This window comes from Dermochelys coriacea, chromosome 6 (assembly GCF_009764565.3).
Source record: "Dermochelys coriacea isolate rDerCor1 chromosome 6, rDerCor1.pri.v4, whole genome shotgun sequence".
Classification (NCBI taxonomy): domain Eukaryota; kingdom Metazoa; phylum Chordata; order Testudines; family Dermochelyidae; genus Dermochelys; species Dermochelys coriacea.
The window spans coordinates 99,201,077-99,225,722 of NC_050073.1; the positions used below are offsets into that span (position 1 = coordinate 99,201,077).

General features: G+C 42.6%; 1 protein-coding gene across 1 annotated transcript in view; it reads right to left on the reverse strand.

Annotated features, from left to right (window-relative positions):
• Positions 1–23,550, reverse strand: part of LGMN (legumain) — a 42,918-nt gene extending 19,368 nt beyond the window's left edge. Inside the window, exons 1-2 of the mRNA XM_038407030.2 lie at positions 23,321–23,550; positions 13,306–13,472 (exon numbers count right to left, since the gene is read on the reverse strand). Coding sequence (XP_038262958.1) covers positions 13,306–13,443 — 138 coding nt within the window. The 5' untranslated portion in view covers positions 13,444–13,472; positions 23,321–23,550. The remainder of the gene's footprint in view (positions 1–13,305; positions 13,473–23,320) is intronic.
• Positions 23,551–24,646: the final 1,096 nt, after the last annotated feature.

Below are 24,646 nucleotides of genomic sequence, written 5' to 3' on the forward strand. Positions count from 1 at the left end.
ATGGTCTACGGACAAAATAATTCTCCTCTACCCCTAGATAACTAAGAAATTTTCCAGAAATGCATTTTTCAACATTTCAGTGGAACTTCAAATAGCATTACACCAAGAAAGGTTTTCCTTCAGGTTATGCTGTGTGTGGTGGTGGGGTTTGCTTTTTTCTTTCTTTGTTTTTAATTCTAACCCCTTCCTATGATCTACTCCATGGGTAAGCAAACTTTTTGGCCCGAGGGCCACATCTGGGAATAGAAATTGTATGGCAGGCCATGAATCCTTACAAAATTGGGTTTGGGGGGGGGGGTGATGGTTGTGGGTGCGGTCTCCGGGGTGGGGCCAGAATTGAAGAGTTCAGGGTGCGGGAGGGAGCTCCAGGCTGGGGCAGGAAGGTGGAGTGCGGGGTGGGGGGGAGAGGAGTGAGGGCTCCAGCTGGGGGTGCGGGCTCTGGGGTGGGGCTAGGGATGAGGAGTTTGGGGTGTAGAAGGGTGCTCCAGGCTGGAACCGTGGGGTTTGGAGGGTGGGAGGGGGATCAGGACTGGGGCAGGGGGTACGAGCTCTGGAGTGGGGCTGGGGATAAAGGTTTTGGGGGGCAGGAGGGTGCTCCGGGCTGGGACCGAGTGGTTTGGAGGGCGAGAGGGGGATCAGCGCTGGGGCACAGAGTTGGGGTGTGTGGGGGTGAGGCCTCTGGCTCGGGGCGCAGGCTCTGGGGTAGGGCTGGGGATGAGACTTTGGGGTGCAGGAGGGTGCTCGGGGTGGTGTCGAGGGGTTTGGAGGGCGGGAGGGGAGTTAGGGCTGGGGCAGGGGGTTGGTGCACGGGAAGAGGCTCAGGGGGGCAGGCTCCAGGCAGCGCTTACTTCAAAGGGCTCCCGGAAGCAGCTCCCAGAAGTCCCTTCTCCAGCTCCTATGCGAGGCGCAGCCAGGCAGCCTTGCATGTTGCCCCATCAGCAGGCACTGCCTCTGTAACTCCCATTGGCTGCGGTTTGCGGCCAATGGGAGCTACGGGGGTGGTACTTGGGGCGGGGGCAGCATGCATAGTGGAGCTCTCTGGCTGCCCCTACACATAGGAGCTGGAGGGAGGCCATGCCGCTGCTTCCGGGAGCTGCACGGAGCGGCCCCCGACCCTACTCCCCAACTGGAGCGTCGAAGTTGGGCAATCCCCAGACCCTAGCAGGAGCTTGAGGGCCGGATTAAAACGGCTGGCAGGCTGGATCCAGCCCACGGGCCATAGTTTGCCCACCCCTGATCTAGTCGACATTAGAAAAGTTGCACAGGTTTAATTAAATCAATCCAATTAAACCAGAGAGAACTCCTGACGTAGACACTGAAACATGATTAAACCTCACTTATATTGGTTTAGTTTAAATCAGTAATTTAATAGCATATGCTAAGCAAAGGTTAAACTGGTTTAGGAGTGTCCACATTAGGGGTTTGACCTGGTTTAATTAGATCAAATTTAGTTAAATTAGAGAAATGTTAATAATATAGGAAAAGCCGTCTTCAGAGTCTGACACACAGAAGGGGTAGTAATTGAGCAAGATTCCAGGAAAAGGTGAGGCATGTTCCATGCTTTTTAAAATCTGCCGTAGCACAACCTCGTCACGTGATTTACTTTGGAAATCTACCCATCCTTACTAAAGGAGTTATATTTCCTATTACATCAGACTAGATTTTCTTCCATCCAGCTCTGTAAACTTAAATATTTATATTTCAACATTGACATCTGTATGGCACTTCACCAGTCCCTACCCCAAACTGCTTACGTTAAACTCAGATCTTGACAATAGACAAGACAAGAATAGGAGAGATCAGGGTAAAAACATAAGATATGAAGCAGACATTTGTGAGGTTTGCTAGGGAAAAAGAGAACTGGAAAGCACTAATCTGTACAGTCACTCTTCTAACCTTGAAATCCTTCCCAAAGATCTACTTCTTCTGTGGTGCCTACAGTAAATGGCTATGGGCTTAGCTACACAGGGAAATCTATCAGCATAACCATACCAGCATAACTAAATTACACAATACTGACATAAACTAAACTAGAGAGAGACTCTTATTTTGGAATAAGTGTGTCTGCACTAGGAGTTATACCAATATAACTATAGTTGTATAATTGTAGTACATTTCCCTATAAAAACAAGCTCCAAATAGATGGACAATAAAAACTTCTGATGTACAAATATTAACCAACTCAGAACCATTCAGCTGTGTACATAACTAGCCTTTGTAAACAGGTTTGTATGAGTTTCCTTTGTCTTCTCCTTTTCCTTATTGCGTTTTACACTCACTTATTACATCTTGACTTAATTAGATGGTAGGACTATTGGGGTAGGAAAACATCTTTTTACGCTGTGATTGCAAAGCATTAGGCACAAATAGCACCTCAGCAGGCCTCCAGGTGCTCCCCGTACTATTGCTACTAATCGTAATAGAGATCAGTTGAAGAGGAGAGAGGATATATTGGGAGACATTTAAAAGGCAAAAAGTGAGGATTTGCATATTCTGTCTTAGGCCTTGTCTACATTAGGCTTTGCCTGTATAGTTAAACCATCAAAACCTTATCATGTGGATACAGTTATATCAGTGAAACTGTGGTTTATAATGGTATAGTTTATGCCAGGTTGGGGAAGTGGCATAAGCTATGCCATTATAAACACAGGTATACCCGTATAATTGTACTTGGGCTACAGCTGTTACAGGTATAGCTATATCGGTTAAAAAAAACCAACAACGCTCCTAACTGACATAACTATGCTGGTAAAAGGTTCTGTAGGTTAGGCTTTACATCATTTTAATCTAGACAGGACAAGCAGCCTCAGCTAAATTACTTGCCACTTGTTGCTGCTGTTATACCCTCCTCCATACTGTGGCCCTTTCTCCTCTTCCCACCCCCAGCATTGCTTCAGCATCTTTTCTCTGAACTTTCCAACCTCCTACTCAGCACTTTGGTGCCATTGCTACTGCTTGATATGTCTAAAAATCTCATTTCAATTACTTATCTTCCCCAAACACATCCTCCTACACTTTTCTCATAGCCATGTTTGTTGTTTGCGTGATTGTTTTACTTCCTTTAGTGTTAGCACATTTTATCATTTTACATTTCTTGCATCTGCTCTCTGGAAGTACTTTTCACGTTATTCTGTTCTATATCAGTTTTTAAATAGTCCTCCATCACTGAAGTATCTGAAGGCCTTTCAGTCGTGCCTTAAGCAATGTGACGAACATCTGTCCTGTGAGTCATTTGTTCTCTCACCCTCTTTCCCCCCCCCCCGAGCATGGGGGGTGGGGGGAAGAGATTGTGTGCAGTGTTTGTTTTGGTTGGTTTTTTTATTATATGTACATTCAAAGCAGACTAGAGCAACTTATTTTCTCATCAATGTCCTTTCCAATACACTCTAAATCTTTTTTCCCCCCATAGGACTCATTTACTGCAGTGGAGACAAGGGGTAATACCAACCATTCAGGAGTTAACTCTGTAAAACCTCAAGTGCAAAATACTCGCTCTTTTCAATAAAACTATCTAATTGATGCAGCTTCCTAACCATTGTCACCTTCTATCTCTGTACACTTAGGGCTTATCTACATGGGGAAGTTACACCCACACAAGATAGGGTGTGAATTTAAACCACTCATACCACCACAACTCCCCATGTGGTTATTTTTATTCTGGTAAAAGGAGGTCTTTTTCTGGTTTAGTCTGTCATTTTGGAAGCAATTCAAGCTATGCCAAAAAAGCCACTCCTTATTCTAGAATAAGGAGAGAGATACTGGTATAATTACAGGTTTCAGAGTAGCAGCCGTGTTAGTCTGTATTCACAAAAAGAAAAGGAGTACTTGTGGCACCTTAGAGACTAACAAATTTATTTGAGCATTTGGTATAATTACACTAGTATAACTGGAAAAATATTTCATATAGGTATACTCTTAGATGCGGCCCAAAATAAAGGTATACGTAAATCACTGACCAACTCTTCGGAGACTTCTCAGTCACCACAAAAAGGATGACTAAATCCTTTGTGAATAAGATGCCAATCACATCTTTCACAAAACTGTTAAGCAACATCCATTTTTGTCTAAAATAGGCCAAAGTTTTCAAGTCAGTAGTGATTTTTTGGGTGCCCAAACACACTTTAAAGGAGTCTGATGTTCAAAAATTCATAGGTATCCAGTCTCTCAAAATCAGATCCATTTAAGTTTAAAGCATCTCATTTTGGGCTCCCAAAGACCAAGTCTACTTTAGAACCTTTTGCCAGCACACGGCTGACTGCATAAACACCGAGGACACAGTAATTCAGCTATGGTTTCCTGTGGAGATGTTCACACCTGGGTGAGGCTGATCTAGGCCCCAAAATTCTGGGTTAACTGTGCAGTGTAGACATAGTCTCAGTAGGAGTTAAGGCACTTTTTAAAAACCAAGGGAGACATTCTTCTTAATGACAACTGAATTCACTTGTTTACTTGTTGTTCAGAGAGAAACTGCTGTCACATTGTGTTGCCTGGAAGGAAGTTGGGGTTTCTCCACCTTAAGCTTTTAGGTTTCCTCATTTCTTCCTCAGTTGCATTTGCATAAAGAATGGAACAAGAAGGAATGCATAGCCAAGACTTTCAAAAGTGGCTAGTTCACGGTTCCCCAATGCAGTGCCCGCAGGCGCAATGGCACCCGCCAGGTCAGTTGTGTGCACCTGCAGGATATGCCACTGCCGCGCGTGGCTGCTGGAGAACCGGCCGCCGAAATGCTGCTGAGAAGCATTGCCGTGTTTCAGCAGCATTTTGGCGGTGGTGCTTTTTGTCGCTGTCGCTTCTCAGCAGCATTTCAGCGGTGGGGTGTCTGGCGCCCGCCACAGTCTTATGGGAATAGGAATATGCTATTCCCACAGAAAGGTTGGGGACCACTGGGCTAGTTATTTTGGTCAAGTCCATGGGCGGCAGGGTGAACGCGCCTTAGGGGGAGGCTAACCCCTGGCCCCTCCCCCTTCTGCTCCCCCGCCAGAGCCCGGAGCACACTGCCCCACCACACACCCGAGCATTGGGCCTGCGAGCAGTGTGGCTGGACTGCCCCCGGCCCCAGCACTGGGCGGGCAGCACGGCCGGAACTCCCCCAGCCCCAGCGTGATCCCAGTGGCGGGAGGATGGGGTCATGGCGTAGCATGGTCTTGCGCACCACTACCCCCAGCCTGCCTGCCTGCCCCAGCCTCTCAGCCATAGAAGGGAGCAGCAGGCGGGAGGCGGTCTGGTGGAGCGTGGGCAGGGCCACGCTAGGCTGTTTGAGGAGGCATAGCCTCCCCTTGCCTACAATACCCGCCGCCCATGGCCAGGTCTATATTTGAAAAGGCTTGTCAGTATGGCTATACAGATAAAAAAGCCTGCTAGCACTGGTGCGGCTCATAGTGGCACAGAGTGCTTTTGCAGGTATAGCTTAGATCAGTTTGGCAAGCAAAATAACCATTCATGCCAATATAACTGCATCTAGAATAGGATTTTTGGAAGTTTTGAAATCTCAAAAAATCACATTCCTAAGTGATATTCAAGGGCATGTGCAAGTGGAAGGGGGAAAGCAGTGGCACAGGACCCCCCCAATAATTGTCAGGGGCACAAAACTCCTCCAGCCCTGGGGCCACAGTGTTGTGAGGAGTGGGGGTAGGAGAGTGAGCTTCTCTCGGCCCTGGGGCTGTGGTGGTGGGGGAAGGAAGAGCGAGCTGCCGGGCCACGGCAGGGGGTGGGAGGGAAGTGCGAGCTCCTGCCCAGGCCAGAGGAGGCCTGAGGCGCAAAGCAGGGTTGAGGGGCAGCGACTCCTCTGGACACGAGTTTGGCCATTCCTGAGGATCAGGGTCGCTTGCCTCTCCCACTCCATGGAGATGGGGGGAGGAGATGTTCTACCTCGGCCAGCGTTGGCAGCTGACCTAGAACTGATGCGGACCAGGGGAATCCGACTGTTTTAATTAAGACAAAGCATTGCAAAGGCTAACGGTGGGTGTTGACGTAATGTGATTTCTGCCCAGTGCTCTGAATGTCAATGTGAGTGAGTTCCTGCCAGGGGACAGGACGAGTGGTCTCCTCCCAAGACTGGGACGAGGGGAAGGAAAAGAACATGCACTCTCCACTCCAAAAGAGGTCAAAGTTAAGTTTCTGCACATACCCCTGCTGACATTACTATGGCCAGGTCTGCACTAGGTGCTTTTGCTGGCACAGCTGTGTCAGCTTGGGGCATTGGATCCTGACTGGCATAGCTATGCTGGTAAAAGCCCCTCATATAGGCACAGGAATATGGGCAAAACTTCATTTTACCCATACAGCTTGTTTTGTTCATGGTGAGTGGTTTTACTATATAGCTTTGCCAGAAATCTGCATCTGTAATAGGAGCACTTTGCCAATATGCTATACCAGTAAAGGGCTCCTTGTATAGAATCTGGTAGACTCAGCACATACTGGCAAAGTTTCTAATGCAGACCTGCTCTTACCCTGTTCATGTTTAACTACAATAGCTTTTAAATGGTCTCCTTTATATTTGAAAGTCAAAACCAGCTGTATAGGGGATAAGGAGGGATGGAGTTTCCACCTTTGTGCTAGGATGGCTGGCTGGACCTATTATGGCCTAATAGTGTATGGGTTCCATTATGGCTGCTTCTTCATTGTGGAGATGGAAACCAAAAACACTTTAATAAATGGAAGCTTTAGACTCTCCTCCAGTATGTGAGAAAATCCCTAAATACAGCATGCCCCCCATCTTCTTTCATGCCTGTAATATTTCATTAGTGTTGGTATGAGGCTGTATGTTTTTTCTGCAAAATCTCTCAAGAATTGCTGGCTTCACTACACTAAATTTTTAGGTTTGTGTCCTGTTAAGGGAACAGTGCAGTGATCTGAAGTAATAAATAAGGGGCTATAACATTTCTGATAGGGAAGTATTCTTATACCAGATATATATTAAAAATGTCAACTATTTCTTAAAATACCTGCTGTTGTTTCATTAACCTCCCTAACTGTGCTCCACTGGTTCAATAGCCTGATCTGTATTACCGACGCTCTTGAAAGATTTCCCAGTTGCTAACATTGGTTTAATTGTAACAGTGTTAGTAATGTTGGAAGTGCTAGTGTAGACAAGGTTACCATTACAGCGTTCAAAACCATGTCCATTAGACTTGTTCCTAGTAGGTTAGATGACAGGGTGCTGAAAATGGAACCAGCAGCAAAATTAGCTGTCTACAGTAGGGATCCTAATGCAGTAAAAGCTTTTCTATCTGGCATGTTGGGGGAATGTTACTCAATGTATATCTTTTCCGACTTAAATGGCACACAGTGGCTGGAAAGCATGATAGAAGAAAAGTGCAAAACCGGTTTTTTAGCAAATTCCAAGATAACAGATTTCAGATATTTTATGTACATTTATTTTTGTCTTCAGCATTTGAATTTTCCTGGAGGATTTCACTTAGTTTTCTTCAGCTGTATTCTCAGAAATAAAGACCTCAGATTTTGTCACCTCTTATAGCAGTGGTTTTCAAACTGCAAGCTGAATGTAAGGCACTGGGTTGCAGCGGCTCTGGTCAGCACCTCTGACCGGATCATTAAATGTCCCATCAGCGGTGCTGCCCGGCTAAGGCAGGCTCGTCCCTACTTGTTCTGACACCGTGCTGTGCCCTGGAAGCAGCCAGCAGCACGTCTGGCTCCTAGGCGGGGAGACCACAGGGCTCTGTGTGCTGCCCCCACCCCGAGCACTGGTTCGGCACTCCCAGTGGCTGGTTCCCAGCCAGTGGGAGCTGGGGTGGTGGTGTCTGCAGGCGAGAGCCACACAGACCGCTTGTGTGGCTCTGCCTAGGAGCCAGACCTGCTGCTGGCCGCTTCTGGGGCGCGGCGCGCTCCTCGATGCCAGGACAGGCAGGAAACCTGCCTTGGCACCCTAGCTGCTGAGCAGGAGCCTCCTGAGGTAACCCTCAGCCCCCCCCAAACCCAGAGCCCCTTCCTGCACCCCAAACCCCACCCCAGAGCCTGCATGCCCAGCCCACAGACCAACCCTCTGCCCCAGCCCAGAGTCCCCTCCCACACCCTGAACCCCTCATTCCCAGCCTCACCCCACAGCCCTCACCCCCAGCTCTGTTGGGTCGCAGGCATCAACAATTTTCTTCAACTGGGTCACCAGAAAAAAAAGTTTGAAAACCACTGATGTAGACGGCCCTATTCCTGTCAACATAGCTACTGCCTCTCGGGGAGGTGGATTAATTACGCCAAGGGGAGAACTGTCTTCACTTAAGCACTACAGTGATGCAGCTGAGCTGATGCAGCGTTTTAAGTATAGGTCTGCCCTGTACCTCTTGACTTTCACAGTGTCCTGCAAAACCTATCTATTTTCCTGGACTTCTGGGGAGGGATGATATAATGTCTGGGTATCTTCACAGAGATTGGTTCATGTTCTTTATACTCTGGTGGATTATATTGTTATATTAGGATGGGTTGTTGTGAGGCCAACTGTATGTTTCATTGGGTAGGTCTTCACGGCCATTAACTGACATTAGCCTAGGTTGAGCAAGAGCAGTCACACAACACAAGATGCACTCATGTGTGGCACTAATACGAATATCCCTGGTTTTGCAAGTGCTATAAATTGAGCCACTCTCTGAATATTTTTCCCAGTGAATTGTAGAGAACATGTCTGTCCTTTTTGGGTGCCCATGGAGAATTGTGGAAGGCATTAGAGGATTGCAGAGTAGTCGTGTTAGCAGCTGGTGAATTGTGCTAACTCAAGGTTTACACTATACTCCCTGACAGGCCAACTACCTTGAGTTAAAAACACCACCACTCCTGAGTTCAGGGGTTTTCTGTGTAGAGGGACTCAAGTTAACTTTGTAGCGAGGACATGCTCATTATTTTGGGTTGTGTATGTTTTATAAAAATGTCAAGGTGCCAAGATGATCTGTTTATGAAAGATGAAAATAAATGAATAGCTTAGGTCTTGGCTTTATTTGGAACTAGGTCCAATTCAGCCATCATGTCCAGAAACTGTAGCTTCAAGGTGCAACTCCCCAGTGTAGATAAGGAAAGCAACAATTTGCACAGTTTGCACTTGCCTTATTTACAGGTGGGGTTGTACTAGTGCAATGACACCATTTGCTGCCCACTATGGCTGAATCTCAAGTATACAAAAGGCCTTAGATTACTTGAAACTATAGGTACGTATCCCATCACGGATGACTCAATCCTTCATCCTTACAAGGTACAGTATGGAAACAGAGTTCCCAGAAGTACTTTGTGTATGAAATCTCTCACATATTTTAAAAGGTGAGGTCTCATCCATTCAGCATAGATATAAAAAGTAGCATGGGATTTTTGATAAGAGGAGGGTTAGCTTCAGAGTCCTTGATCAAAATGTTCCTTCCTTCCGCACAAGGCCTCCACTGTTCTGTAGCATGTTGTGCATTAATGAGTTGCTAGGGTGGAGTTGCTGCAGGTGGCTATAAGATGCATTTCAGTGGTGCTGTATATAGAGAGCATGCAAAATGTATATTACTTGAAATTTGCACCTTCCCTGAAGTGTAAACAGACTGTCTGCCTCTGACACCTGAGCTGTTAAACACGGGGAGGGGGAAGGAATCTTGGTATCTTACTTGACAAAGTAAAATAAGCTGTGGGTGATCATACTTTACTGAGTTAACAACAATTGAGGTAAACCGTAAGCTTTCAAAGAATAGCATTCAGTGAGGCAATGAAAGCTGACAAGCTGAGTAACAGAGATACTGATGAGGACAATTCACATTTTGTAATTTAATTTGCACAGACTGGACTGTGTGTGGAGAAATATTTAATTAAAAAGGGACAAGATATGATGTATTCCTCTTCAATTTCTCTGCCAGAAATAGCAACCAAGTTACACAAAGTTGACAAATGAGCAATAGGTTGGTTTAAAAGATTTAATACCTAGCTGAATTAATTACTGTCAATAGGATAAAAATTCTAACTGCACGTATAGTCTGCCACAACACTATCTTTGACACACCCTCCTCTGGCATAATTTTGAGCTCATTCCTGGATGGCTCTAGAATTCCCTTTCTTTTATCTCCACTAAGCAAATAACTGTCATATGTGAGCACTTTAAAGTAGTTTCAAGGATTTCTAGTAAGAGGAAGCATGGGATTGGGAGTCAAGACCTGAGTTCTATTCCTGGCTCTAGCACGTGACTTGGCCAAATCATTTAACCTTCACTATAGTGCAGTTTATATCTGGAAATTGGGGAACAAATACTTAGCTGAAAAGGTATGTTGAAGTATAAACAATATTTGTCATGCTCCAAGATGGAAGGTGTGATAGTAGTCCAAAGTACTATTTTGTTCCACTTTTAGTTAGAGGTTAGACCTACTGGGCATCTGGTTTTGATTGGGGTTTCAAGGTGACATTAAAGCAGGTTTTACTGTATGTTGGTTAGACCAATTCTATTATGAAGAAGGTCTCCCATAAGTATTTGTAAGCTGTGAAATTGTAAAGGTTTGCTGTTTTGATTTTCTTAACCTTGATAGAACTTTGAGGTTCCCATTATTTTTTTTTTTTTAAATGGAAGGATATTTTCTTCTTTCTGCATTTCATGTTGATTAAAACAACAAGATTCCCAAGATATACACTTAGAAAGTGATTGGACCGGCAGGGCCCCAGGCGTGTTCCCTAAGTGCCTGCATGGCACAAAATACATTGCTGCGCTGCCACACAGCTTACAGGGAACTTGGATCCACTGAGAATTTTTTTTTTAAAGCCTGCAAAAAAGCCACCATTTGAACAACAACTGCCATCTTTTAAAAGCTGCTGCTGAGCTTACACAGGAACAACTTTTCCTAAAGATTTTAAAATACAATGTTATTCCTACCTCAGTCTTTTTAAATGCATGTTCTCCCACCAGAGTAGTGTGTGTAAGGGAGCTGCTGAAGTTGTTATACAGCAACAGAACCTCAAAACATACCTTAAAAGCTGGCCTCCAAAACCCTTAAGCTTAGATGTCCCAGGACCAGGTACTTGAACAGGACACCTATACAGTGGAAGATTTAACTGAATGTTTTACCGGTAGAGATGTAAATGGGGAGAAGAGAGAGAGAGAGAGAGAGACAGAGAGGCGAAAGTTGCCAAATTGTTGGAAATGAGAGTTGAGAGAACCTAATGGACAAGAGCATACAGAATTGCTTTCAGAAAAACCTGCTCTAGTTCAACCACCACAATTTGATGCTGTAATGACTGAGTGAAATTCTGTGACTTGCTAGCAGGACATCAGACAAGATGATAATGGCCTTCTCTGACCTTTATTTATTTTAAAGAGGAGGATGCTATTCTGGCTTGTCAAGTCAAGAAAGAAGAGGACTGAGCAAGAAAATAATTTAAAAAAAAAAAAAAAAAGAGTAAAGGTGTTGGGAGGGTTAGAATGCTAAAGGAAAGATCAACTGGAGACTGGCTTTTAGATTACTAAAGTTTATTTCTGTATTTCACTTAGTTTCAGAAAAAAACATTCCAAATTAAATATGATAAAAGGAAACATCTGTTAATCTGAAACTGAGAGGGAGATGATAGCAGAAAGTTGTTCATGCCCAGACTAAATTCAAAACTTGCATAGGAACATAAGAATGGCCATCCTGGATCAGACCAGACCAATGGTCCATCTAGCCCAGTATCCTGTCTTCCAATAGTGGCCAATGCCCGGGGCTTCAGACTGAATGAACAGAACAGGGCAATTATCACACGATCCACCCCGTCATCCCAGCACCCAGCTTCTGGCATTCAGAGGCTAGGGACACCCAGAGGCTGGGATTGCATCCCTGGCCAATCTTGGCTAATAGCCATTCATGGACCTATCTTCTATGAACTTATCTAGCTCTTTTTTTGAACGCAGTTATTCTTTTGGCCTTCACAACAGCCCCCCAATAACAAATTCCACAGGTTGACTGTTCATTGTGTGAAGTAGTACTGCTTTTGTTTGTTTTAAACCTGCTGCCTAGTTATTTCATTGGATGATCCCAAGTTCTTGTGTTATGTGAAGGATTAAACAAAAACAAACAAACAAACACTTTCTTTATTCAGTTTCTCTACACCATTCATGATTTTATAGATCTCTAGCATGTTCCCTCCCCCTTAGTCACCTCTTTTTCAAGTTGAACAGTCTCAGTTTTTTTAATCTCTCCTCATACGGAAGCTGTTCCACACTCTTAATCATCTTTGTTGACCATCTCTGTACCTTTTCTGATTCCAATACATCCTTTTGAAATGGGGCAACTAGCACTGTGCGCAGTATTCAAAGTGTGGATGCACCATGTATTTATATAGTGGCATTATGATATTTTCTGTCTTATTATCTATCCCTTTCCTAATGGTTCCTAATATTGTTAGCTTTTTTGACTGCCACTTCACCTGACCAGATGTTTTCAGAGAACTATCCGCAATGACACCAAGATCTTTGAGTGATAACAGCTAATTTAGATCCCATCATTTTGTATGTACAGTTGGATGATGTTTTCCAATGTGTGCTACTTTGCATTTATTTACAGTGAATTTTCTCTGCAATTTTATTGCCCAGTCACCTAGTTTGGCAACATCCCTTTGTAACTCTTCAAAATCTGCTTTGAACTTAATCATAAGTAATTTTGTATAGTCTTCATATTTTGCCACCTTACAGTTTACCCCTTTTTCCAGATCATTTATAATATGTTGAACAGTACTGGTCCCAGTAAAAATCCCTGGAGATCACCACTATTTACCTCTCTCCATTCTGAAAATGGTCTGTTTATTTTTACTCTGTTTCCTGTCTTGTAGCCAGTTACTGATTCATGAGGACTTTCCCTCCTATCCCATGACTGCTTACTTTGCTTAGAGTCTTTGGTGATGGACCTTGTAAGGCTTTCTGAAAACCCAAGTACACTGTATCAACTGGATCACTCTTGTTCACATCTGTTGACGCCCTCAAAGAATTCTAATGGATTAGCGAGGTATGATTTCCCTTTACAAAAGCCATGTTGACTCTTCCCCAACAGATCATATTCATCTGTGTCTGATCATTCTGTTCTTTACTATAGTTTCAACTAACTTGCCTGGTGCTGAAGTTAGGTTTACTGGCCTGTAATTGCCAGGATTGCCTCTGGGGCCTTTTTTAAAAATTGGTGTCACACTCCAGTCATCCAGTACAGAAGCTAAATTTAAGTGATGGGTTACATACCACGTAAATACTTCTGACATTTGAGCATCTAAGTTTATGGGACAGGTATTTGAATAAACTGCATTGCACAGTGACTGGTATTTGTATACTATTCCATGAAACACTGTTAGAACGTCGTAATGAATTGGACAGGTCATCCTTACCTGGTGTCTGTAATTGTACCAGCCATTTGACCCTGCTACGATGACAATCCAGTGCTTGCCTCCATCTTCAGGATCCTCGAGAGGAAATGTGCTGATTCCCAGGATACAGCCTAGCAATACAATTGCTTTCAAAATCATTCTCTCTCTTTACTCCACAACTCCAGAAACTAAGGAATAAATTTGAAAGACTAGGTCAGAAGACGACAGAATAAAGCCAAAGCAGCAATTTCTGCATTTAAAAAAAAAAGCACATTGCAATACAGGTGCAATTCAGTTCCTGTTAGTTTGACATTGAAGTGAAAATACAATTACCTAGAATAAAAGCCTTTGAAGGAATACAAATGAATCCGAAATGGACCAAAATAAATGAAGCCAAAAGACTTTGATATTTTGCTCTACAGTAGCTAGTAAATTGGTTAGGACCTGTATGTGTGAAATGAGTATCACTATCATCCACATTTTAGAGATAAAGATCTTCTGAAATAAAAATCCATGAGACTTTTCATAACTATTTCATCCTATTTGGTTTCTTCAGTCCCTGCTTATGTAATTCACTGGTGAGTATGTTCCAGGTCCTCTTCCCCCTCACTGAGTAGTATACAAGCCCCAGCTAGCAGCATAGGCTCTTTAGGTCAAATGGTAGCAGTTTATGCTGTCAGTTCTGGAATTCCACAGTTCAACCCCTGGTGGTGGTGCCAGCCAAAAAGGCAAACTTCCCAAACAGGAAGTGGAATGGAAGTGGAGCTTGGAGAACTTCAATTTACAACTGAGAGAGAACCAGCATCACAGCTCCTGTGTGTCAATCCACCCTTCAGAGCTCTTTCCAAAAGACTCTTCTAGAAGAGGCAGAAGGAAGTAATGTTACTGTTTTTGGGGAGAAATGAGAGAAGTTCTGTTGCTCTGCACCATGTACTCCTTCATGTTGGTGTTAAGTGGGTGTAAGGTGCTACCAAATCAGTATGCTATAAACGGCGTAGGTCATTAAACCAAAATATCATTTTTCTATAATTGTTGGCCACAGAAAACTCAAGTCTGCTGCGTCTAATGTGATTTACTAAATCAAATTTCTTTAATAGTCATTCACCTTTGGTGCAACACAAAAAAGATGAGATGCTTCCCCCCCCTACCCTAAACAAACCACGTTTTACAATAATCCACTTACCAAAACCAAGTTTTGATAGCTAGACATTACTGTGATGTATATAAAGTTGTTGTGGGGGTGGGGGAAGTATGCTTCAGCACTGCTTTCTGAGGAGCAAAACCACCAGCTCAAAAGCATACTCTGTACTAACACTGCATAGTGGGCATGTCACCATTATATCTTTACCAGACCACTGACTAGGCAAAATCAGCTTTAGTTCCCCAATGTGCCAAAACCATCTGCCCCACTGACTACCCAAAGTACCCCAAAAAAGTAGCTGACATCACTTCTGAAATTGCAGTGTGCGGTGATGAAGCATTTGTGACTGGCATGTAGCACAAGTCCTTTTCAAGACTGGCTCTACTGGCCACCAATAATTCTGTCAATAGTTTAGCAAAAGAGAATACCTTTGAAAAGAGAAGGGAAAACTTTTAATGGGCTGACAGATATACACAAAGTGCCGGGGATCACATTGGCTCATTCCTTATTAACCAGAAGAGCTTGTGACATTTGTATTCACAAATTCCAATACAGAGATAAGGGCAAGAGGGAATCAAAGCTGAAGAAAGAAAAGGAGTATTTGTGGCACCTTAGAGACTAAAATTTATTTGAAAAGCTTTCGTGAGCTACAGCTCACTTCATCGGATGCATTCAGTGGAAAATACAGTGGGGAGATTTATATACACAGAACATGAAACAATAGGTATTATCATACACACTGTAAGGAGAGTGATCACTTAAGATGAGCTATTACGGGGGGGGGGGGGGGGGGGGGGGGGAAGAACCTTTTGTAGTGATAATCAAGGTGGGCCATTTCCAGCAGTTGACAAGAATGTCTGAGGAACAGTGGGGGGAAATAGTTTCACTTTGTGTAATGACCCATCCACTCCCAGTCTCTATTCAAGCCTAAGTTAATTGTATCCCGTTTGCAAATTAATTCCAATTCAGCAGTCTCTCATTGGAGTCTATTTCTGAAGTTTTTTTGTTGAAGAATTGCCACTCTGAGGTCTGTAATCGAGCGACCAGAGAGATTGAAGTGTTCTCCAACTGGGTTTTGAATGTTATAATTCTTGACGTCTGATTTGTGTCCATTTATTCTTTTACGTAGAGACTGTCCAGTTTGGCCAATGTACATGGCAGAGGGGCATTGCTGGCACATGATGGCATATATCACATTGGTAGATGCGCAGGTGAACGAGCCTCTGATAGTGTGGCTGATGTGATTAGGCCCTATGATGGTGTCCCCTGAATAGATATGTGGACACAGTTGGCAACGGGCTTTGTTGCAAGGATATGTTCCTGGGTTAGTGGTTCTGTTGTGTGGTTGCTGGTGAGTATTTGCTTCAGGTTGGGGGGTGTCTGTAAGCAAGGACTAGCCTGTCTCCCAAGATCTGGGAGACTGATGGGTCGTCCTTCAGGATAAGTTGTAGATCCTTGATGATGCGTTGGAGAGGTTTTAGTTGGGGGCTGAAGGTGATGGCTAGTGGCGTTCTGTTGTTTTCTTTGTTGGGCCTGTCCTGTAGTAGGCAACTTCTGGCTCTGTCATTCAGCAGGTGGGTATTATAGTTGTAAGAATGCATGAGAGAGATCTTGTAGGTGTTTGTCTCTGTCTGAGGGGTTGGAACAAATGCGGTTGTATCTTAGAGCTTGGTTGTACGCAGTGGTTTTGCCTTCTTCCTAAGCTTGTTAGATCCTAGAATACTTGAGATTCATCTCTCCATGGCCTAAATCACTGCAGGCAAACGTGGTTTGGAAGTGCATGACTAAAATGTATTTATTAGACTGAATTATTAGCTACTTCATTCAATTGCAATAACTTTTGTTAATGAGCTAAAAACAAATTTTGCTTCTTTCAGCATACAAGGAACTAACAAGCAAAGTTTGTCTACAACTATATGGTTTTAGTTTTAACACCTATTGCATTCCACAGGAACACAAACTAGCCCACCAACAAGAACTGTAAATTGTCCATTTTGCCACTCCCTTCAGAAGTTTCAAGCATATCTTAACAGAACAGCCAATGTCTTGAAGAGATGCCATGTTTACAGCATGCACACAGAGTACATAATTGTGCTGTGAACAACAGCTCTGAGGTCCAGGCAGAGATATTTAATCATCTGTGAAATTCCATAAATTTACATGGTGCCTTAATCCCCTGCCAAATTTGGTTTCATGATCAGAGGTATTTGGACTATAGCTATACTCAGGCTCTCTTCCTTTCTCCAATGGTCCTAAAATTTAACTATTTGAGTTTAATTCTATGCTACCAGCTAAATGTCATGCTAACAAATCCTTCAGACCTCAACATTTGTTTTTTGTAGGAAAAATTTTTCCTAATTTGTTCACTGAGGCCGAACATCCAGATGATGTCAGTAAATCAAGATACGCGATTCTTGTTTATGACAAGGCTCAGAAGATTAAAAATTAGAAATTAAGCCTTTCACAGAATACTTAGTTCTCCTGTCGATGTAGCTTATTGGTTCAAATCCAGGTTATGTCAATCATGACTGAGTTATCATCTGATCCTTGCTCAGCGACCTATGTGAAATGAGGTGGTGGATCTCTTGTCCAGTTTCTAACAGACAGATGTCAAAACCCATCACTATAATTGGCACAAGTTAGCAGTCTCAGTAGACAAGCCAAGGATTTGAATGGGAACAAAGACTAAACTACTCCCACTCCAATGCTGGCCCCCTTTCAGATAGAACTGATAATCATCCTGTGCTCTTACTCTTACATGGATAACCAGAGGGCAACATGGCCCCAGGCCTACTATTCTAGAACCTGCCTTAGGCAGACATGTACAAGGAAAAAAAAATACCCAAGACTAGGGATTTAGGACATGCAAGTTACACTTTCATGTAAATTATATTGTGGAAGCCAAACATCTATTCCTTGGTATCAACAACATGGCAAATCCCAAAGCGTTACAGCCTCCTGGCAAATTGAGCATCACCCAAACCAATCTCTGGCAAGGTGCTTAAAATGATCTATCTTGTCACACCACCAAAGCTTTTCCTGACTACATGATCACCAGCCATATAGTTATATTCCTTGGTACACATGCTTCAGAATTTTGTTGGTCCTCATTCCGATATGTCCATATCAAGAAAGCCATCAAAACCAAACCAGTGCTGATGGTGGCAGTTGCTGGGTTTGGCTTCAAAACCTCATTTATGATCTTGTCCAGCTACTTTATATGAAGCAGCTGCCAAAGATTATAAGAATCAAAAACTTTAAAGGAGTGGTTTTTGGCTTTCTTCAGTGCCTACCTTCCACTTCCACACAATAGTCTGCATAACAGTGATTCTATAGATCTGCAGCAAGCTTGATGCCACAACCACACCACAGAGCCTGTTGAAGGGCCCAAAACATGGCAGCAGCTACTGCTATACGTGTCTACATCTTTCAAGCACCCTGCAGCACTATCTATGACTCGGCCCAAATGTTTAACAGCTGCTACCTGCTTGACATCTCATCTGGACAGGTTAATACTGAGCTGGTTGTAATCTGGAGCTGGAGTCTGCTTGATGGTAATAGCCAGGAACTTAATTTTATCTGGATTAATGAGACCACCAATGTGTGCTGCTTCTTGCTCAACCAGATTGGCCATCAGCTGTAGTGATTCACCAGACTGAGTCAACAAGGCAGTATCACTGGCATATTCAAGATCTCAAAGAAAAATGGAGTTCAGCTCAATATCTAATAGATCTTAACTTTTAAATAGAAATTAATTTCTATACAACATTTGCAGTGTTTACTTTTCATCAGTTCTATTTGTCTGTCTTGTTCTGTTTCATGATTTAGTCCCTTTGTTTTAAATTTAGGGCAGAAAAAAGTAATTAAACTAGACAGCAATGCTAGCAAGGTACAAAAAAAATTATAAATGCTAAAATCTACAGAGTTTTCTGAATAGCTTTTAGAACAAACTCAAACATCAAATGTGTAACAAAGAGCTATTATACCTAATTCACTGCTTGATTCTAATTTTTAAAAAATGTCTCTCTGAAGGACAAGCCTAGACTGTTGAAAAGATGTTAGGTAGATTAAAAAGACAGTGTGCTGTGCTGAAAGAGGAAACCAGACCAATAATGTGAGGGGGAAAATATTCCTTGTCACATCCTATACCTTCAGGTCACAAATTGCAACAGGAAACCTGTTCAATTAATTTGATTATCAAGAATTCACAGGTACAAAAATACAATTGTAATAAATTTTTCATTTCTTTTAAAAATAAAAGACAACTGCAATTCTCAATCTGTCTAGTAATAAAGTAGAACCTTAGGAACATACATGTTATACAAGACAAATAAAAATGGTCTCTACCTGAAGGGTTTAAAATTCACAAAGATCAGATGATGTGCTGGGTGACCCGGATGATGGTGATAATTTAGATCTAATTACCTAGTCACCTTAAATGCAGCAATTTTAATAAGCGATAATAAGATGTCTTCATTATATTTAGAATGATAAACATTGCAGTTGTTTACAGCTACAGTAGAACACCAGAGTTACGAAAACCAGAGTTACAAACTGCCTGGTCAACCACACACCTCATTTGGAACTGGAAGTATACGCAATCAAGCAGAAGAGACACAAAAGTAAATACCGTACAATACAGGACTGCGTTAAACTAAAAGGGAAATTAAAAAAAAAAAAAGTGTGACAAGGTAAGAAAACTGTTTCTGTGCTTTAGAGCCTAACAAATTTATTTGAGCATAAGCTTTTGTGAGCTACAGCTCACTTCATCGTATGCATACAGTGGAAAATACAGTGGGGAGATTTTATATACACAGAGAACATGAAACAATGAGTGTTACCATATACACTGTGAGTGTGATCAGGTAAGGTGAGCTATTATCAGCAGGAGAGAAAAAAAAAAAAAAAAAAACACCTTTTGTAGTGATAATCAAGGTGGGCCATTTCCAGTAGTTGACAAGAACGTGTGAGGAAGAATGGGGGGGAGGGAATAAAAAATGGGGAAATAGTTTTTTTGTGTAATGACACATCCACTCTCTTTATTCAAGCCTAATTTAATGGTGTCCAGTTTGCAAATTAATTCCAATGCAGCAGTCTCTCGTTGGAGTCTGTTTTTGAAGCTTTTTTTGTTGAAGAATTGCAACTTTTAGGTCTGTAATCAAGTGACCGGAGTGATTGAAGTGTTCTCTGACTGGTTTTTGAATGTTGTCATTCTTGACGTCTGATTTGTATCCATTTATTCTTTTACGTAGAGACTGTCCAGTTTGGCCAATGTACAAGGCAGAGGGGCATTGCTGGCACAAATCTACCATTGTGCATTTTCCACTGCATGTATCAGATGAAGTGAGCTGCAGCTCACGAAAGCTTATGCTCAAATGAATGTTAGTCTCTACGGTGCCACAAGTCCTTTTCTTTTTGAGGATATAGACTAACATGGCTGCTACTCTGAAACCCGTTTCTGTGCTTGTTTCGTTTAAAATTAGCATGATTAAAAGCAGCATTGTTCTTCTGCATAGTAAAGTTTCAATGCTGTTTTAAGTCAATGTTCAGTTGTAAACTTTTGAACAATCATAATGTTTTGTTCAGAGTTACACACGTTTCAGATTTACAAACTCTGAACAAAAAATATTATGGTTCTTTCAAAAGTGAAGACTGACTTAATACAGCTTTGAAACTTTCCTATGCAGAAGAACAATGCTGTTCTTGTTTTTGACCATCTTAATTTAAATGAAACAAGCACAAACACTTTCCTTACCTTGTCAATTTTTTTTAAAAAACTTTCCCTTTTTTAAAAAAAAAAAAATAGTTTAACACAGTACTGTACTACATTTGCTTTTGTTTGTCTCTGCTGCTGTCTGGTTGCGTACATCAAGTTCCAAATAAGGTGTGTGGTTGACCAGTCAATTTGTAACTCTGGTGTTCGCAGCTAAGGTTCTACGGTAAGTGGCTGGATCAGAAGTGCGAAGTAACCACAGCTCTCACTGAAATCAGCATGTAGAAAGTCTCCTAATTTCTATAATTCAGTGGGGATTTTCCCCCTTTAATTCCCTTTTAAAAATATAATATTTTGCAAGCAGTAGAGGCTGTGTTAGATATTGATAATTACTGCATGAAGCTTTACTAAATCCACGAGTGACTGATATATGCATTAATTATTACTGGAATTAGTGGTTTGTTGTGATCATTTATGCAAAAAATGGTACAGTCATTGAAAATGTGCAAAGGCCATATTTACAGTAAATAGAAAGTATTCCAGTCCATATTTTAATCAAGACAGTCTTTATTTTACAATACAAATTGTGTAAAGCAATTTAACAATTAACCTTAAGTTTAAAATTGCTTCAAACTGCTATTCCAGTGCTAGCTCATTCATTCCTACAGCAGCAGGAGCAGTGACATGCCCCCATTTCCCAGCAAAAATGAGACAGCAGCTCCTCCCTGTGACTGAGAAACTAATAACCCTATTCTTAACATCCTATGAAATCCAGGTTGTAACATGACAGTTCTCGAGGTCTCAGTGAAATTGGTTCAGCTGTTTCCTTTCAAATCCACCTACTCACATACTTAACATGTAGGGACATTTTGTCAGTATTTTTTTTATCATGAAATAGTTGTCCAAGCTGCAGGTACATATCAATGCAAAAATGTATATAATGTGTTGTGCATCATTCTGTAATCAAGACCACCACTACTTTGAGTGTAAACAGTAAAAAATAGGCACTTTGGTCAGCCATGGTAAATCAAGTTGGTTATGACACCTTTACAGCGAGGAGGGTGGTTTCGGGAAATAAATAACTAGAAAACTTTATACTTAACATTTTTCTAATTGTTCATTATGATTTGTCTTGCCATTTTATATTTTAGACTTTTAGGGCAAGAACAGTATCATGCTGTGTACTTCTACAGTGTTCAGTCCAAACCTTATTAGAGTTTGGGGCACTACTATAGTATAAATGTTTAACAGATTTTCATATAAAGCTTATACTGTCCACCTCAACTATAAAAAAAAAAAAAGTATGTGCAATAGGACATTTCCAACTTAATCTGCAGTGGGTGGAGAAAGTCCATTATCTATACAGGAAATTTTAAATTCTTTTGACTAATGTTCCAATGAAAGCCTTACCTTAGAACAGTGGCTCTCAACCTTTCCAGACTACTGTACCCCTTTTAGGAATCTGATTTGTCTTGCATACCCCCAAGTTTCACCTCACTTAAAAACTACTTGCTTACAAAATCAGACATAAAAATATAGAAGTGTCTCAGTGCACTATTCCTGAAAAATTGCTTACTTTCTCATTTTTACCATATAAATATTGTACTTCATTTCAGTGTATAGTATACAGAGAAATATAAACAAGTCATTGTCTGTATAAAACTTTACTTTGTATTGACTTCCCTAATGCATTTTATGTAGCCTGTTATAAAACTAGGCAAATATCTAGATGAGCTGATGTACCCCCTGGAAGACCTCTGCATACTCCCAGGGTATGTGTACCCCTGGTTGAGAACCATTGTCCTAGAACAACTTGAAGCCTGAGAAAAGAAACTGACTAATAACGGCTAGATTGAGGTGCAACTGATAATGGTCCTTATGTTTAACAATAAACAAACACTCAAGCTGAAGCTATTCCTTACTGCGGTCACTTTGTTTATTTTTCCTCTGCACTTGCATCTACTTTTAGATTGCACAGAGATTATAGCTTCCTTTGTTTATTCAATGCCTAACACGTTATAGTTTCTCTTGGAAACAGTGGATCTAGTTTTTAAGTCGGTCAATGGTGCTCATAAAAGGGTGTATGAATTTATTATAACTAATGATACCGACCACTTACATACCCCAGGCTCCTAAGTAAATTACTTCCCTACAACTCTGTCTTGTGCAAAAGTTTCATTAGCAAAGCCACAGGTCACACAGGTGCTGTTTCCTTTCAGTTCCTGTTTACCATTTCCTTATCTCAGTGCGAACAGCTGCACCTGGATTTTGCAGCTGATCAGTTGTTTCTCTACTTAAAACAACTTGTAATGTCATTTTCAGTGGGTTGGTTTTACACCACTAACAAAGGCTGGACACTGAAACGGACACCTATTTCAGACCAAGCAGAATTACTGTTAGCCCCTTTTGACAGGTTTCAGAGTAGCAGCCCTGTTAGTCTGTATTCGCAAGAAGAAAAGGAGGACTTGTGGCACCTTACAGACTAACAAATTTATTTGAGCATAAGCTTTCGTGAGCTACTTCATCGGATGCATTAATGTAATTACGTTACATTAATGCATCCGATGAAGTGAGCTGTAGCTCACGAAAGCTTATGCTCAAATAAATTTGTTAGTCTCTAAGGTGCCCCAAGATCTCCTTTTCTTTTTGTTAGCCCCTTATATATTTGAATAAAACCTCTTGGCTGGTCGGGTGGGTCAACGGCTAGTAGTTGTAGCCTGTTGATTTTAAGGGGTCTTGGTACGGTATTAGTGGGAATGAGACATCACCCCTATCTATGCTTTATGTGGTCCAGGTCCACTGCGAGCTGAGGAAATCCCATTCCCCCCCCCCCCCCCCCCGAAGAACTCCCCTGTACCCACTGCCCCCAGCGGGCTGCCATGACCAGACAGGCTGGAGTCTTGCTCTACCCCTTTCCCAGTTCAGTGCCCAGGCCCCCAGCACAGGGTGGATCCCCGACGCGCCCCTGCCCGCTGAGGCCCAGACCCCCTGCAGGGCGAGGTCCCTCATCTCCCCCGCCCCCTCCCATCCCTACAGCCATTTCTTGCCCGCCCCCGCTCTCCAGAAGGGCTCCCCTCCGCCCAGCCCCCCACGGCTCTGCCCCCGCTCCCCGCCCCGCGTGCCCAGGCTGGTTTCCCTTCGCCCACCCCAGCAGCGCTGCCTCCCTCCGGGCCGGCTCTTACCCAGACCGGGTACTAGGCGGGAATCGCCCCCGATCCCTCACGCGCACCTCGGCGGCTGTGATTTGCGGCGGACGGCCGGGCTCTCTCTATAGAGCCAGCCGACCTCAGGCTGGGCGGGGAGACGGGTGAGTGGCGGCGCCATCGGCCAATCCTGTCAGTGCAGAGGCGCAGCCAGAGGCCGTCCTACAGTTCCCAGAATGCTGTGCTCCGCCTCCGGCAGCAAAGCCAACGGCCCTCGGTGCAATGCATGCTGGGAGTCGTAGTGCTCGGGTGTTCAGTGCGAAAGATAAGGGCTCCGCACCGTTTGGCACGTGATGGTCGTGCCCCACGGAGAACCCAACCTGGGAGTGATCTAGGCTACAGCCCACCCCTGGGGTGACCATCTTTCTTGGGTGGAAGTAAGGGGAAGCTACATGCAAACTGAGGGACAACACTTTATTTTAATAACAGGTTTCAGAGTAGCAGCCGTGTTAGTCTGTATTCGCAAAAAGAAAAGGAGGACTTGTGGCACCTTAGAGACTAACAAATTTATTTGAGCATAAGCTTTTGTGAGCTACAGCTCACTTCATCGGATGCTGTAGCTCACGAAAGCTTATGCTCTAATAAATTTGTTAGTCTCTAAGGTGCCACAAGTACTACTTTATTTTAAGGAGCATTTTAGGGAAATGCCATTTCCCTTAGCATAGTATATATTTTTCTCTTGTGTACGATTCTACAAGTATGCAGTGCAATTAGCATAAGCTTCTATTTAATTTTAGATTTGTACTTATAAGTTTTAATACATTTATTACATCATAAAATAATAAGGGACAAGTGGTCACTCTAAGGGACAAAACAATGAAATAAGGGTGTGTCCCTTAAAATAAGGGATTGGGTTGTTGCCCTACCATAACATGTCTGTAAAGCGCTTTGGACCTTTGAAGAGATATATAAGTGCTAAATATTATAGGGTTTTTTGACAGGATAAATGTACTGGCATCATTATATAAGTATAATTATATTGCTGTAGTTATAGCCTTAATAATTCTCCATGTGGATATTATTCTGAGTGCCTTTTTCCGTTTTAGCTAAACGTATGTTGCTTTGGAAGTCGTATAAACTAACCTAGAAAAAGGCGCCATTGTTCAGGAATAAGAGTGTCCCCTGGGGAGTTATCCTGTTATCATGGTATAACTATAGCAATATAATTATGTTGGTAAATTTCCCTTTGAGCATAATCCCATAGGCAACCCTGTCTTCCATAGCTTGTTCCCATTAGATATACACATAAAAGCTATTTCAGTTTAGTATAAGTATAATAAGTATAAAATCACATCCCAGACTGAA